General features: G+C 37.4%; 1 protein-coding gene across 1 annotated transcript in view; it reads left to right on the top strand.

The window, feature by feature from the left end:
* The window catches only part of FREM3 (FRAS1 related extracellular matrix 3), a 121,849-nt gene that overhangs the window by 78,496 nt on the left and 26,934 nt on the right, over positions 1-16,419 (top strand). Inside the window, 1 exon segment of the mRNA XM_024246193.3 lies at positions 8,829-9,077. Within this exon segment, the coding sequence (XP_024101961.2) occupies positions 8,829-9,077 (249 nt within the window).

The following is a 16,419-nucleotide window of genomic DNA, read 5'->3' as shown; positions in this document are numbered from 1 at the left end:
GTCTTTATTTGAAGTCCAGTCTTGAAATTCTAGGTTGGCAGTAATTCTCTCCTAGCATTTTAAAGTTATTATTCCAACGTATTCTGGCTTCCATTGTTAAGAAGTTTGTTTTTCATCTAAAAGTCGCTTTTGTAGAGATGTTTTCTCTATGCATCTAAAATCTTACATATATTTGATCTGAATCTGTGAAAGATCTGAGGGCTTCACTTGAAAATGTTTTCCTCCAAGAAAGTTTTGCTTTGCTTATTCCAGGATTCAGAGGGTACTACTGATCCAGACACACTCCTGCCACCCTGTATCCTCAGGAATAACCATAGCTTCCGAGTCAGCTCTGTGAGGTGCCATTGCCCAAGGCCTGTCTCCACCTGCAATGGTGATAGTGCACCTGCTCTTGGGGGGATACCACCTTCTGAATGGGAATCCCTTCTGTGGGTTATGGGATTTCAGGTTGGGGGAGGGCTTTTATGGTTTGTTTTAGGTGTTTTTAATTTCAATTTTGTTTTGTGGGTTTTGGGGTGTTTTGTTTTGTTTTGTTTTGTTTTTTTGACACTTGATGATATTCCCTACACTTGACGATATTCCCTATGAGAACAGAAAAGCCAGAATCATTATTTTTTCTAGTTGTTTTTTACTGTACGGGCATCCCAGAGTACCTGACTGGCCAGTCTGCTGGAAACAAAAGTCCCAAAGTCCCCTCTAGATAGACGCTCCCATGCTGCTCCAGCTGAGCCTTTGCTACTCTCCTCCTCTCTCCTCTGATTCTCCCACCTCCCTTCAATCATCAGCCTTCCTGGGGCATGAAGTGACTTGTGCCTGGGGTCCAAAAGCCTCCTGCTCCAATGAGGTGTTAGCTGCTGCACTTTAAGGAGGGTGATTGCTTGTCTTGCTGTCCTATTAAAATGTACATATTAAAAGAAAATCGTGTGTTTAAAAGAATTTATAATCAACTAAACAAACAACTAAAGACAATATGAGAAAGTAAAAAGTGCCCCAGGCTGACTATCAGGAGATGGGTCTTTGACTCCTTGGATATCATGGGGCATTCTCTGCCTCAATATTCTCATTGATAAAATGCCCCAGCCACCTCATAAAGTAACCAATCAACATAATATAATGATTTAATTACCCTTTAGTGTAGTTCCTTAATAGGACTTTCTCTCTGATTTTAACATTTATGATTTTTGTAAAGCAAGTATAATATGTAGCCACAGAGACTGAGCCATAAATACTCTTTTGTAAATAAGTAATTAATTTTTAAAGTAACTTCACAAATTCTCAGGCTGCCAGTGAGGTGAGGGAGGCCTGGACAGGGGCAATCAATGCCATCATCATCACGGATAGAGTGGTATGCCGGATCCGGCTAGTAACTGTTCCTGCAAGCTGATTCTGTGCACCTCTTCCCTACTCTATGCTCAGTGACTTCACATTGATAGTTGAAGCTGGCTATGGTGGGAATATTAATACAACAAAAATCAGCAAAGTTTGCAAATCAGCTTTCGCGTGCCTTGTTTGGAGAGCACATCACCATGCTAAGGGAGGGAACTCCTAGGTTAACATAAAATGAATCTTTGGTTCTAACCCTTAATTTTGCAGAACTAAACCCATACCCATTAAAACTGTCATTCATCATGCCTCATAATCTATCTCTGCAAACAATGAATCTTTAATATTTCTCACAAAGATGCTATGCTCTACCACTAGTGAAGCCACCCAAACAAGGCTTGAGACCCAATAAGTGTCTTTGGTACCAGCCTGGAAATCATACATTTATACTCCTTGAAGCCTCTTCACTGTAAAATGCGGGATAGGTACAGACAATCACCAGGGACCTTATCTTTTATTTCAGAATATATTTGATGTTTTCAGAACAGAATTTTTCCAAGTCCTGAGGATTCTTAACTTGCTGCAGGTAAAATATTGTTTGTTTTTTACTCTAATGAATGTCAGTATTCACATTCTTAACTATTGAATATAACTGCTCAAAGGGTTTCCCAAAGTAAATTTTCTTTTTTTATTATTATTATTATACTTTATGTTTTAGGGTACATGTGCACAATGTGCAGGTTAGTTACATATGTATACATGTGTCATGCTGCTGCGCTGCACCCACTAACTCATCATCTAGCATTAGGTATATCTCCCAATGCTATCCCTCCCCCATCCCCCCACCCCACAACAGTCCCCAGAGTGTGATGTTCCCCTTCCTGTGTCCGTGTGTTCTCATTGTTCAATTCCCACCTATGAGTGAGAATATGTGGTGTTTGGTTTTGTGTCCTTGCGATAGTTTACTGAGAATGATGATTTCCAATTTCATCCATGTCCCTACAAAGGACATCAACTCATCATTTTTTATGGCTGCATAGTATTCCATGGTGTATAGGTGCCACATTTTCTTAATCCAGTCTATCATTATTGGACATCTGGGTTGGTCCCAAGTCTTTGCTATTGTGAATAGTACCGCAATAAACATACGTGTGCATGTGTCTTTATAGGAGCATGATTTATAGTCCTTTGGGTATATACCCAGTAATGGGATGGCTGGGTCAGATGGTATTTCTAGTTCTAGATCCCTGAGGAATTGCCACACTGACTTCCACAATGGTTGAACTAGTTTACAGTCCCACCAACAGTGTAAAAGTGTTCCTATTTCTCCACATCCTCTCCAGCACCTCTTGTTTCCTGACTTTTTAATGATTGCCAATCTAACTGGTGTGAGATGGTATCTCATTGTGGTTTTCATGTGCATTTCTCTGATGGCCAGTGATGGTGAGCATTTTTTCATGTGTTTTTTGGCTGCATAAATGTCTTCTTTTGAGAAGTGTCTGTTCATATCCTTTGCCCACTTTTTGATGGGGTTGTTTATTTTTTTCTTGTAAAGTTGTTTGAGTTCATTGTACATTTTGGATATTAGCCCATTGTCAGATGAGAAGGTTGTGAAAATTTTCTCCTATTTTGTAGGTTGCCTGTTCACTCTGATGGTAGTTTCTTTAGCTGTGCAGAAGCTCTTTAGTTTAATTAGATCCCATTTGTCAATCTTGGCTTCTGTTGCCATTGCTTTTGGTGTTTTAGACATGAAGTCCTTGCCCATGCCTATGTTCTGAATAGTAATGCCTAGGTTTTCTTCTAGGGTTTTTATGGTTTTAGGTCTAACGTTTAAGTCTTTAATCCATCTTGAATTAATTTTTGTATAAGGTGTAAGGAAGGGATCCAGTTTCAGCTTTCTACATATGGCCAGCCAGTTTTCCCAGAACCATTTATTGAATAGGGAATCCTTTCCCAATTGCTTGTTTTTCTCAGGTTTGTCAAAGATCAGATAGTTGTAGATATGCGGTGTTATTTCCGAGGGCTCTGTTCTGTTCCATTGATCTATATCTCTGTTTTGGTACCAGTACCATGCTGTTTTGGTTACTGTAGCCTTGTAGTATAGTTTGAAGTCAGGTAGCGTGATGCCTCCGGCTTTGTTCTTCTGGCTTAGGATTGACTTGGCGATGTGGGCTCTTTTTTCGTTCCATATGAACTTTAAAGTAGTTTTTTCCAATTCTCTGAAGAAAGTCATTGGTAGCTTGATGGGGATGGCATGGAATCTATAAATTACCTTGGGCATTATGGCCATTTTCACAATATTGATTCTTCCTACCCATGAGCATGGAATGTTCTTCCATTTGTTTGTATCCTCTTTTATTTCATTGAGCAGTAGTTTGTAGTTCTCCTTGAAGAGGTCCTTCACATCCCTTGTAAATTGGATTCCTAGGTATTTTATTCTCTTTGAAGCAATTGTGAATGGGAGTTCACTCATGATTTGGCTCTCTGTTTGTCTGTTGTTGGTGTATAAGAATGCTTGTGATTTTTGTACATTGATTTTGTATCCTGAGACTTTGCTGAAGTTGCTTATCAGCTTAAGGAGATTTTGGGCTGAGACAATGGGGTTTTCTAGATATACAATCATGTCATCTGCAAACAGGGACAATTTGACTTCCTCTTTTCCTAATTGAATACCCTTTATTTCCTTCTCCTGCCTAATTGCCGTGGCCAGAACTTCCAACACTATGTTGAATAGGAGTGGTGAGAGAGGGCATCCCTGTTTTGTGCCAGTTTTCAAAGGGAATGCTTCCAGTTTTTGCCCATTCAGTATGATATTGGCTGTGGGTTTAATGTAAAGACCATCGAGACTAGGAAGGAACTGCATCAACTAATGAGCAAAATAACCAGCTAACGTCATAATGACAGGATCAAATTCACACATAACAATATTAACTTTAAATGAAAGTGGACTAAATGCTCCAATTAAAAGACACAGACTGGCAAATTGGATAAAGAGTCAAGACCCATCAGTGTGCTGTATTCAGGAAACCCATCTCACGTGCAGAGAAACACATAGGCTCAAAATAAAAGGATGGAGGAAGATCTACCAAGCAAATGGAAAACAAAAAAAGGCAGGGGTTGCAATCCTAGTCTCTGATAAAACAGACTTTAAACCAACAAAGATCAAAAGAGACAAAGAAGGCCATTACATAATGGTAAAGGGATTAATTCATCAAGAAGAGCTAACTATCCTAAATATATATGCACCCAATACAGGAGCACCCAGATTCATAAAGCAAGTCCTGAGTGACCTACAAAGAGACTTAGACTCCCACACATTAATAATGGGAGACTTTAACACCCCACTGTCAACATTAGACAGATCAGTGAGACAGAAAGTTAACAAGGATACCCAGGAATTGAACTCAGCTCTGCACCAAGCGGACGTAATAGACATCTACAGAACTCTCCACCCCAAATCAACAGAATATACATTTTTTTTCAGCACCACACCACACCTATTCCAAAATTGACCACATACTTGGAAGTAAAGCTCTCCTCAGCAAATGTAAAAGAACAGAAATTATAACAAACTATCTCTCAGACTACAGTGCAATCAAACTAGAACTCAGCATTAAGAATCTCACTCAAAACCGCTCAACTACATGGAAACTGAACAACCTGCTCCTGAATGACTACTGGGTACATAACGAAATGAAGGCACAAATAAAGATGTTCTTTGAACCCAACGAGAACCAAGACACAACATACCAGAATCTCTGGGACACATTCAAAGCAGTGTGTAGAGGGAAATTTATAGCACTAAATGCCCACAAGACAAAGCAGGAAAGATCCAAAATTGACACCCTAACATCACAATTAAAAGAACTAGAAAAGCAAGAGCAAACACATTCAAAAGCTAGCAGAAGGCAAGAAATAACTAAAATCAGAGCAGAACTGAAGGAAATAGAGACACAAAAAACCCTTAAAAAAATTAATGAATCCAGGAGCTGGTTTTTTGAAAGGATCAACAAAATTGATAGACTGCTAGCAAGACTAATAAAGGAAAAAAGAGAGAAGAATCAAATAGATGCAATAAAAAATGATAAAGGGGATATCACCACCGATCCCACAGAAATACAAACTACCATCAGAGAATACTACAAACACCTCTACACAAATAAACTAGAAAATCTAGAAGAAATGGATAAATTCCTCGACACATACACTCTCCCAAGACTAAACCAGGAAGAAGTTGAATCTCTGAATAGACCAATAACAGGAGCTGAAATTGTGGCAATAATCAATAGCTTACCAACCAAAAAGAGTCCAGGACCAGATGGATTCACAGCCGAATTCTACCAGAGGTACAAGGAGGAACTGGTACCATTCCTTCTGAAACTATTCCAATCAATAGAAAAAGAGGGAATCCTCCCTAACTCATTTTATGAAGCCAGCATCATCCTGATACCAAAGCCAGGCAGAGACACAACAAAAAAAGAGAATTTTAGACCAATATCCTTGATGAACATTGATGCAAAAATCCTCAGTAAAATACTGGCAAACTGAATCCAGCAGCACATCAAAAAGCTTATCCACCATGATCAAGTGGGCTTCATCCCTGGGATGCAAGGCTGATTCAATATACGCAAATCAATAAATGTAATCCAGCATATAAACAGAACCAAAGACAAAAACCACATGATTATCTCAATAGATGCAGAAAAGGCCTTTGACAAAATTCAACAACACTTCATGCTAAAAACTCTCAATAAATTAGGTATTGATGCCCAAAGTAAATTTTCTAGAATCCTAAAAGGAATGTTCCATTTAGATCAACTGAATTTTTTTATTAAATACAATTTATTTAGACTACTTTTTTCACCAACTCTTGTTTAAAAATCTTGCTAAAACATATTGTCTTGATTTCTGCTTTAGAAGAGTTCAATCGCCAAATGATTTTCAAGAAGTATTATATTTCAGTCTTTCATTTAACCCAGAAACCAACCTATTTGAATGTCATATCTATGTCAACAAGTGGATTGGTCAAATATAAAAAAAAAAATTAAACAGAAAAAGAAAAAATCTCAATTGCTTTTGTTTCATGAACTACAAATAAATCATTATTTGAATATTCATTAGGTGATATATATTGAGAAAGAGGTTTAATACAGATAGTTATATTTAGTGAAGATAGTGTTAGTTACTATGCGAGCCTACTGCATACAGTATCTGCTTTTGGCATTCATCCTGAGGAATTAACATGCAGTTTCTGACAAGGTTCTTTGTCATATCTCCTGTCATACCAACATAACGCACACTTGATGGCTAGGCAAAATTGAGAACTGTGTTCTCCAAGGTATAGTTCTGTTTATACATCTAGCTCTTTAAAAAGACATTCCAAAAGTTGTTTGCTATTTAATCAGATTGTTGTAAGAGCTTAAGACCTTTTTTCCTTTTTCTGTGTGCCGGGAACACAGAAAGTCTCCCTGACAGTGTTTCATCTCATCTTGAGAGCCTTTCTATATTGCTAGCCACTTACCTCTTTCCCCATTTAACTGGAGAGTGCCTGTCTTAGGCATTCAGTGATAGCACTATGTCTCACATCCCAAGAGCCAGCCTATCCTGGTTGACTTGAGCGTGGAGACCTCTTTCATGCATAGGTTTCCCCATAGAAGGAATCTCATGAGATAATAAGGTTTCAAAGCATAGACCACCACTGAAACTCAGCTAGCTTCCCCACCAAGTGATAGTTCCCCTTGTGCCTGTCCATTTTGATCAGTTTCTGCCCTCTGCCCTAGCAAACACATTTTATTCTCATGAACTCTCAAGCTCTAACAATTTTTATGATTCCAGAATAACAAAACAGTCAATTTGTTACTTCTGAATAATTCTAAAATTTTTGTTCTTTCAAAAAAACCATTCTGAAACATTTTGTGAGTCAGTGCCCTTCCGAGTAAAGCATCTGAAGTCAGTTGGAGATCACTATCATTTTTTAGCAACTTAGATCTATACAAGCAACATGCAGTGATGGACACCAACTTGTACGGATGTTTAGATGACAGTGGGCATTGGTGTCATCTTGCATATGTGTATGTACCATATCTATAAGCAAGAAAGACTCTTACAAGACTGGAGCATCCAGTCCAGAATCTCACTGTCATCTCCTCATTGCTTCTTATTAAAGTGAGGTATGGTGGGAAATATTTATACTTTTCAAAAACTTCTTGTCTGGTATAATAGGTTATTATTTCATAGTCTTTGTTCTGCCTAAATCTGGTCTGCCTAAATCATTTAAATTACAATGAATACTGTTCAGTCTTTTAGCCCTAAACCTATGTATTGCTGTTTTAAAACTGCAAAAATGCATCAAAACCTAGGAATCCTACTCTTAAGTATTTACTCTAGAAAAAAAAATTATTCAGTTGGTGCAAAAGTAATTGTGGTTATTGCTATTAAAAGTAGTGGGAAAACCGCAATTGCTTTTGCACCAACCTATACATACCCACTCAAAGACTCGTACTTGAATATTCACAGAAGCATTACTCACATTTGCCAAGAACTAGAAATAACCCAAATTATCAACCAGTAAATAGATAAACAAACTGTGGTATAGCCACACAATGGGAAACAATAGCCAGCAATAAAAGGGAAAACATATCATGGTACACGGATGAATCTCAAAAGCATTGTGCTAAATGAAAGAATCAAAACATGTGCTTCATTTGTATGAAATTTCTCATAAAGGCAAATAAATCTATAATGATGCAAAGCAGATTTGTGATTTCCAAGGCCTGGGAGACAGGGAAGGAGATGGATTGCAAGAGACACAAGTCAACTTTTGTGGATGGATAAAAACGTTTTATGATTGTGGTGGTGGTCACATGATTATATGCATTTGTCAAAACTCTTCAAACTGTGCATTTACACTGGTGAATCTTAATGTAAGTAAATTATTAAAATAACATTTAAAACACACTGAATCTAAACTGAAATCCTCTAATCAATCCTGCACTCCTTGTAAAATAAGATACAATTTTCTGGCTATATTATGGTGTCATACAAAGAACTCTAGTTGGGGTGTGTGATGATCAGATTACATAGGTGCTGCTCACAGCTATGCCACTATGGGTAGAGTAGCAGCAGGAAAAAAATCTATACTGTTTTCATGCTGTGGATTCTCTAGTCCTAATTTCACTACACCTCAGTTTTCTCATCTGTAATATGAAATAATTGAGCTAAGCCAGCCCTAGCATCCTGTGATCTTGTTTATTTAGCCCCTAATATAAACAAACCTTATTCAATATACTCTATTTAAAAATCACTAAATCTAGATCATGTCAAAATACCAGAGTCTATTCCAAAAGCCTTCTTTTTACAGTATTAATATTTGTGAGCATAAGAGGTAAGTGTGTTGTATCATTCAGATAGCTATTATCTAAAAATACGTTAAAGAAAACAGACAGGCTTCTTGTTTGGAATTCCATTTCTTCTCAACTTCCCTGTTCCTTCTCATATTTCTGTAGGTTCTGCCACAGGCACAATTTCTTCCACAGTGTTATTCTCTGATTACATCTCTCGTCCAGAAGACCACACCAGCATCCTCCACTTTGACAAGAACGAGACACAGAAGACCTGCCGGGTCCTGATCATTGATGACTCCCTTTATGAAGAGGAGGAATCTTTCAGTGTTTCACTTAGGCTGCCAGTGGGAGGACAGCTGGGAGCCAGATTCCCCACCACTAAGGTGACTATTCTGGCTGATCATTATGATGGTAAGTCCATTTGTTGCTTCCCAACCTTTGGCAATAGCTGCCTTCTCACACTTTCCTCCAACAGTTGAAAGGCAAATGTAGCTTAAATTATCTTTTAAAAGAATATTTGATGTTCTTTTATCTCCAAAAACCGTGAGTAGCTCTTCAAATACATAGACATCACCAACACCAATGACAAAACAGCCGTGCAAGAAGATTAAATATTTGGGTATGACTTTACTTGACACAAGAAAAAGCACAGCCCAAGGAGGTGACTTAAGACTTAGAAGGAAGCCAGGGAGAGGACCTAAGTCAAGTATCTAATTACCCAACCAGGACTACCCCCAAGAGGATCTTCATCTTAGCAGCACAAGGATCATCCCTCACAGCTAGTGTGTGAGTTGTCAAGTGGCACAAGGATAAGATGGAGCCCAGTGTGTCAGCATCTGGACCTCTTTTTACGGTTACCTAGCAGGGCGTTTGCCTCCAGTCCCTGGGGATCCCAGCTGAAACTTAGCCAGAGAAGAGAGGGGCGCCTCATTCCTAAACACCAACTCCCCTCCCAGACATGACACAAAGTATCAAGCCCAGTATGATTTTCCTAGGTCTCACCTGCCCTTCTATAAGGAGCACTTTTAACAGAAAATGGTAATAAAGACAGGGCCAGGGTCAGACTGTTTTATTAGTACTCTCAGATTAGTGTGACTGCTTCATCTCTCAACCATGCTTCTGTCAGGATTTGAGTGTCTGTGAGTTGCTAAGCTCAGACCTAAGAAGGGTTAGACTGGGCTGTTATTATAGACCCAAAATTAATGTGACTGCTTTATGGATGCACCACAAAGCTTCCATTAAACTGAAAGCTGTGCCAAGAGATAAACACAGATTTGTAAAGTCTGAACAGTTTATACTCTCCAGGTAGGTATGGTAAATTTATCGTGTACTATCATGTTCTGTTTAAAATTATGTCTTCATAACAGTCATAGAACAAGAGAAAATATGAGTGAGATTAAAGGCGGTCTTCTGTTTGTTGTTTAATCTCCTAAATGGCTTTACTTGGGAATATTTCACCCTGTGGACCAGATCTCTGAAATTTTCAGTAGACTAGTTTTGCTCCATTAAAAATAAAAAAGAATTTTCTAGGACTAATTTCAGTTCCAAAACACATCTTTACAAGTATTAAGAGCTAAGAATAAGGACAGGCCCTGAGATCCATGCTTTCTTCATCATGTACTTTTCTTTTCAAAAATTTCTTCATTGGAATTAAAACAAAGATTGTTTTTCTTAAAATAATTTGAATAAATTTTCAATATATTCCTTTATGGAAATGTATAATTGTACATGTTTTCTGTTAAACCAAAGAGATAGGAGGAAGTGTCCAACAGGAAAATTAGCCTTGATTCTCCAGTTTCTTTCGAAAGAAGTTGTTTTGGAAAGAGAAACACAACTCACATTATCTTATAAAAAGTATCTGCTGTTTTCCCAACAGAAGAGAAGTAGAATCTGAGTAAATTTGTCTGGTTGAGACACCTGAAAAATCCCTACATGGTCAAGTCTAGTTGATTAATATGGAGAGCAAGTTGAGAAATGAGTACACTCTGAAAGACAAAAAATGATGACATGGCATTATGTGGTTTTTGAAGCCTGCTTGAAATATTAGAATTTTTTTTTAATTACAGGGCTATGATTAGGATATTGCTGAAGCAACTATCTCTTACCAAGAGGTTAGGAAAGATTTACCCACACCGAGTGCTACAGACCAAGAAGGTGTTAACCAGGCAGAGTGAGAAGGGAGAAATGGAAAGTTATGGAAGTGGAGACTTTTTTACATTTTCTACATAGTCCACTTCACGGTATATCCTTCTTTTTATAGTCAATGCTTACTTTTCCATGATAATGAAGAATTAACATGAAAAGTTGAAATTTGTCAACACATAACTTCAAATTCCTTTTCCCTTCACTACCACACCTTTTCTTATAGCCAGAAAGATTTGGCGTCAGAACAGTCTTCGTTATTCTTCTCTACTGAAGCTAGTAATAGGTCAAGGTACACAACGAAAGAAATGGGAGAGAAAAGGAAGAGAATCAAAAGTGGAACAACAGAGTCAGAAAAGCTTGTGCTGGGGGCCTGGACACTTGGATTCTAAGCCTGAGACACACTCTTTCTGCGTAACCTTGGCTAGGTCAAGCTATCTGGGGCTCTGTTTCCCAATCATGAAATAAGGGGATTGATTGGGTTGTCTCTAGGAACCCTTTCCCTCCGTAATTCTATGATTCTTAAGTCATTCTAAGAAGAAGGCGTTAGTTAATAAACACCACCCATACACAAAAATGACACATCCTGTAGGCTGAGTTTTTCCATTAAAATTTTGTCATGAACTTAGAAAAATATATGTCAAAGTTTTGCTCTAAACAAGCCAGGTAAAAAAGAGAGTTAATTAGTGAAGCAAAAACTTGAATGGTCTTGTGTTTTAAGTTATCCATTTTGTCTTTTATTTTTCCAAGGCCTACCCCTGTTTGACTCATGCTATTCTTTCCAACATAAGTGCCAGAAGACATATAACTGAAGTGATATGTCTATAACCTGGACATGCTCTAACATTTTTCAAGCACATACTGAGTTACATTTTGATAAGCAAGTGCATTATATAATTTTACCCAGATAATTAGAAGGAAATTTCTTTTAAAACTATCCTGAAATTTTTAAGCAAACATGAAGAATGAAGTTGCCTGACCTTCAATTATTCTATCTCTCCTTCCTCAATAAGAAGTATGTCTTCTGCAAGCTCTTTACCTAACAATTAGAATAGGCTCAAACACCAGAGCTTACCTGAAAACTACAAAAGCTAGAGACAGGCATAAAGCACCCAACAGATATTAGATCTAAACAAGCAATTTAATGGGATTCAGGTGCCATTATATGACTTTGTTGGTATGCTCAGAACTGAGGTGACTCTGGGGACCACCTTACAAAAGAATGAGAGAGCTCCTTAACCAAAATATTAGTGTTTGTATGTATAATAACAAGCGAATGGCTGTCAAAAAAGCAGACATTCAAGTCCTTTGGTCATTAATGTAGGCTGAATAATGGACCCCAAAGACATCCACATTCTAACCACCAAAATTGTGAATGTGTTACTTTACATGGCAAAAGGGACTTTTCAGGTCTGATTAAGTTAAGGCTGTTGAGATGGAGCAATTATCCTGAGTTACCTAAGAGGGCCCAGAGTAATCAGCGGGGTCCTTATAAGAGAGAGGCAAGAGGATCACAGAGAAAAAGGGGAGCTCATGACTGAAACCAGAGGTTGGAGTGATGCACTTTGAAACTGGAGGAAAGGGCCACAAGCTGAGGAATGCAGGCAGCCTCTAGAAGCTAGAAAAGGCAAGGGGATGGATTTCCTCCTGAAGCCTCCAGTTAGAACACAGTCCTGGCAACACCCTTTATTTTAGTTAGACTTCTGACTTGCAGAACTGTAATAGAATAAATTTATGTTGTTTTAAGCCACTAAATTTGTGGTAATTCATTACAGCAACAAAAGGAAATTAATACCATCAGTATAGTTTCTGGAGGAAACATCTATATAAGAAACCAATTTATAATTAGAAAATTTAGTGACTGATGTGGAAATGAAATGAAAAGATGATCTCTTCTTGTCTTTAAGCAAATACAGCCTTCTCTGCTACACTCATAATCCTACAAGAGTATTGAACATTTGAGTGTAAGCCAAGGATTCTCAACCTAACTCTTAATCATTGAGTTCCCCCTTCTGACTGCATGCCCTTTTCCTAAATCTTCAATTCCTCTTCTAGTAACACTGTGAACCAACTACAGAGCAAGGTAAAAACTGATTAAGGCAAGAAAGGCTCAGATGAAGGATGAAGGGAATCAAGAAAAGGCAGAGAGTGTGATGTTCCCCTTCCTGTGTCCATGTGTTCTCATTGTTCAGTTCCCACCTGTGAGTGAGAATATGCGGTTTTTGGTTTTTTGTTCTTGCAATAGTTTACTGAGAATGATGATTTCCAATTTCATCCATGTCCCTACAAAGGACATCAACTCATCATTTTTTATGGCTGCATAGTATTCCATGGTGTATAGGTGCCACATTTTCTTAATCCAGTCTATCATTGTTGGACATTTGGGTTGGTTCCAAGTCTTTCCTATTGTGAATAATGCCGCAATAAACATACGTGTGCATGTGTCTTTATAGCAGCATGATTTATAGTCCTTTGGGTATATACCCAGTAATGGGATGGCTGGGTCAAATGGAATTTCTAGTTCTAGATCCCTGAGGAATCGCCACACTGACTTCCACAATGGTTGAACTAGTTTACAGTCCCACCAACAGTGTAAAAGTGTTCCTATTTCTCCACATCCTCTCCAGCACCTGTTGTTTCCTGACTTTTTAATGATTGCCATTCTAACTGGTGTTAGATGGTATCTCATTGTGGTTTTGATTTGCATTTCTTAAATAAATAAATAAATAAAAAATAACACATCACCACCAAAAAAAAAAAGGAAAGGCAGAGATTCCTTCTAGCTGGAGGAGCTCAAGAAAAAAAGTACTATTAAAAAAGTACCATTTGTGCTGTGTCTGGATGGGTAGGTGGAACTTGAGGATAGAGAAAGGAAGGACAATAGCATTTCAGGTGGAGGAAACAGCTTGAGCAAAGTCATAAATGAGGAGATATCAAGAATGTGATTCAAGACTGTGCAGGAATGCCATAGGCCAATTCTTTTATTCAATGGGATTGCGAATTAGCCTCATGCTTTACATTTATGAAGAACTACTCATTTATTAATGTATTAGTTCCAAAAGCATTTGTTGAGCCCCTACCATGTGTCAGGAACCCTGCTAAGCATAGAGGATACAGCAGTGAAGAATACAACCATTATATAATCAAGTGGGGAACACTATTCTGGAGTTTTCCTAGAGACTAAATAAAGGATATTAATAATAACTTTCAGCCATTGCAACTCAGGTTCAAACTTAAGAAAATTTTTCTGGTAAAGTTCTAGCTATCAAAATATACTGCAGAGAGATATTTTTTGGAATACTGTTAAGAAGAGAATATGCAATATAGTATTACCTAAGTTGTTTATATGTAAGTCTTGCTAAGGACAAGAAATAGATTTTAAAAAATCCTTCTAGATTCATAGAAGCATGAAATCTCAGAAATAAAACGGGACCTAGAGATCATGTGGTTCAGCCTCCTCATTGTTGAAGCTAAATGTACTAAGTGGTTTTTCCAGTTTTCCCAGTCAGTTAAACCCCAGATTTCTGCCTCTGAGTCCGTAACTCTTTCGTACTCTACTACGATCCTTCAGTGATATGGTTCTAGGATGCATTTACCCCTAAGAAATAGCCAAATCTTCCATAGATAAATATTTTCTTCCTTTTAAAGTTACTAATTGCAGTGATACTGGTGGCCATCTAGTGTTTCTGATAACGAAAAGCTACCTTCATGTTCAAAACCCACAGGAAATCACCAGTCACCAAAGTTTAACCCCATTGTTAGTTTAAAAGGGTTGCAGCTTTCTTCAAGTGTTTGCAAAAAAAAAAGTTACTATATTCCATAATATAGTAATCTCACAGGTACCATTTAGCAAGCAAACCTCTTGAAGAACATGTTTTCATATACACATAGCCAAAAAGTAGATAGTTTGGAGCAGATGCCAGCCCTTTGATGTTGGCTCTCTCTACACAGGTGAACAACAGGATTTTGTAATGCACCTTGATCCTGTTTAGATACTGTGGGCTCTGTAGCATTGTCTCATTTTATGTGTAGACCTGCTGACTGTGTGCATACAACTGAACAAAGAATCCAATTGTTCATCAGTAAAAATTTTGAAGAAAGAGATGCAAACAGCGTGCTACTTAATAAGTGAACAAAAAACTGAAATAAAAGGGGCTGGCACATTTTGCCAGTCATCTCATAGGCTGAGCAAATGTCTGTGTAGAAATGAAAAATGGCCACAAGGGAAAAAAGAACCATGAGCCAATATAAGTAACCTACCCAAGAAAACATTTAGGTATGCTTGACTTTTTGGAAAAATAGAAATGGCATTAAATTACCACTTTGTTTATGAAGTAGTAAGTAAATAAAAATTATAAGATAATAAAAGGAGACCTTTTGCTCACTTATAAAGTAGTAAATTGTTTGCCTCTCAGTATTTGGAGTTAAGTGGTAGGAAACTGAATTGATAGTGTCTTTATTGGCTGCACATGAAAGTCAGAGGGAGGAAGATAATAAAGAATGTAAATGGCTTTCTTTATAATCACCACTTTCTTAATTAATCCAGTGCATATCCTGGCAAACCACTTTGGCTACATTTTTCTCTCTCTTTGACTCAGTTGTTTATATTTCAAATAATAAAGTTACATCTGGGAATCATAGTGGCCACTGAAACAATAGAATAACACTAACTAAATTCCAAAAATGAAACCAAAACACTTGAATTTTGTTAGTGCCACAGCATTGTATGAATAACAAAGCCATCAGGTGAACAACAAACTTAGCAAGATGAGCTAAATTGTACTTAACTGGAAGAGTAGTTATTTATATAGGAATATGTAAAAACAAGTAAAAGTCTTAATATCTATTTCTTGAAGAAATATTATACCCTTGAGCCCTGCCATATTCCTACTTAATTTTTACTTAAAACTTGGTAGTTTTAAATCCTCTAATGTTCAGAAGAGAACTTGAGAAAATTTCCAATATTAAATATAAAAAGGAAGGAAAAATACAAAGGAAAAAAATTACACAAAATCCAGTACATGATCCAATTGTTAATTTACAGTGTTGTTTGAAATGGTCTTAGTAGACTCTTAAAAGGTAGATAATTCATTCAAGAGACATTCACAGTGACCCGCCACTTGCTTAGTACAGGACTACAAAGTCTATCCCTGCCTTCTATCCTACCCAATTTGATCTTTAATTAGATTATCCTTGAATGAATTAAGCCTTTTTAATGGAGAAAAAAAATTATGCACAGAAATAATGATGGAAGATTCATAGTTCAGTGTAAACAATCTGAATTGCTACATACTTATCTGAGCAAGTCATTATTTATAATTACTGGATTGTGGGAAATTGCATTCAGATTCTGTAACATTTATTGAGGATCAAGCACATTGCTAAGCTTAAAATGTAATGCTATAATCCACATATATGGTCATCTGTGTGATTTGTTCATGAAGTCACACTAAAATATTATTTAACTTAAAAAGGAGGCAAGTTCCCAAGTTTTGGCTTCTAGTTACCTTTCAGAAGCTTCCTAAGTGATTTTGGTTGTGCTCTTGAGTTCTCAGCACCCCTGAGATTTGAGATCTGCCCTTATTTTTATAACTTAAGATATTAATAATTA

The sequence above is a fragment of the Pongo abelii genome, chromosome 3 (genome assembly GCF_028885655.2).
Source record: "Pongo abelii isolate AG06213 chromosome 3, NHGRI_mPonAbe1-v2.0_pri, whole genome shotgun sequence".
Taxonomy (NCBI): domain Eukaryota; kingdom Metazoa; phylum Chordata; class Mammalia; order Primates; family Hominidae; genus Pongo; species Pongo abelii.
Note: the sequence above shows the minus strand (reverse complement) of the source record. Positions and strands in the feature narration are given on the sequence as shown.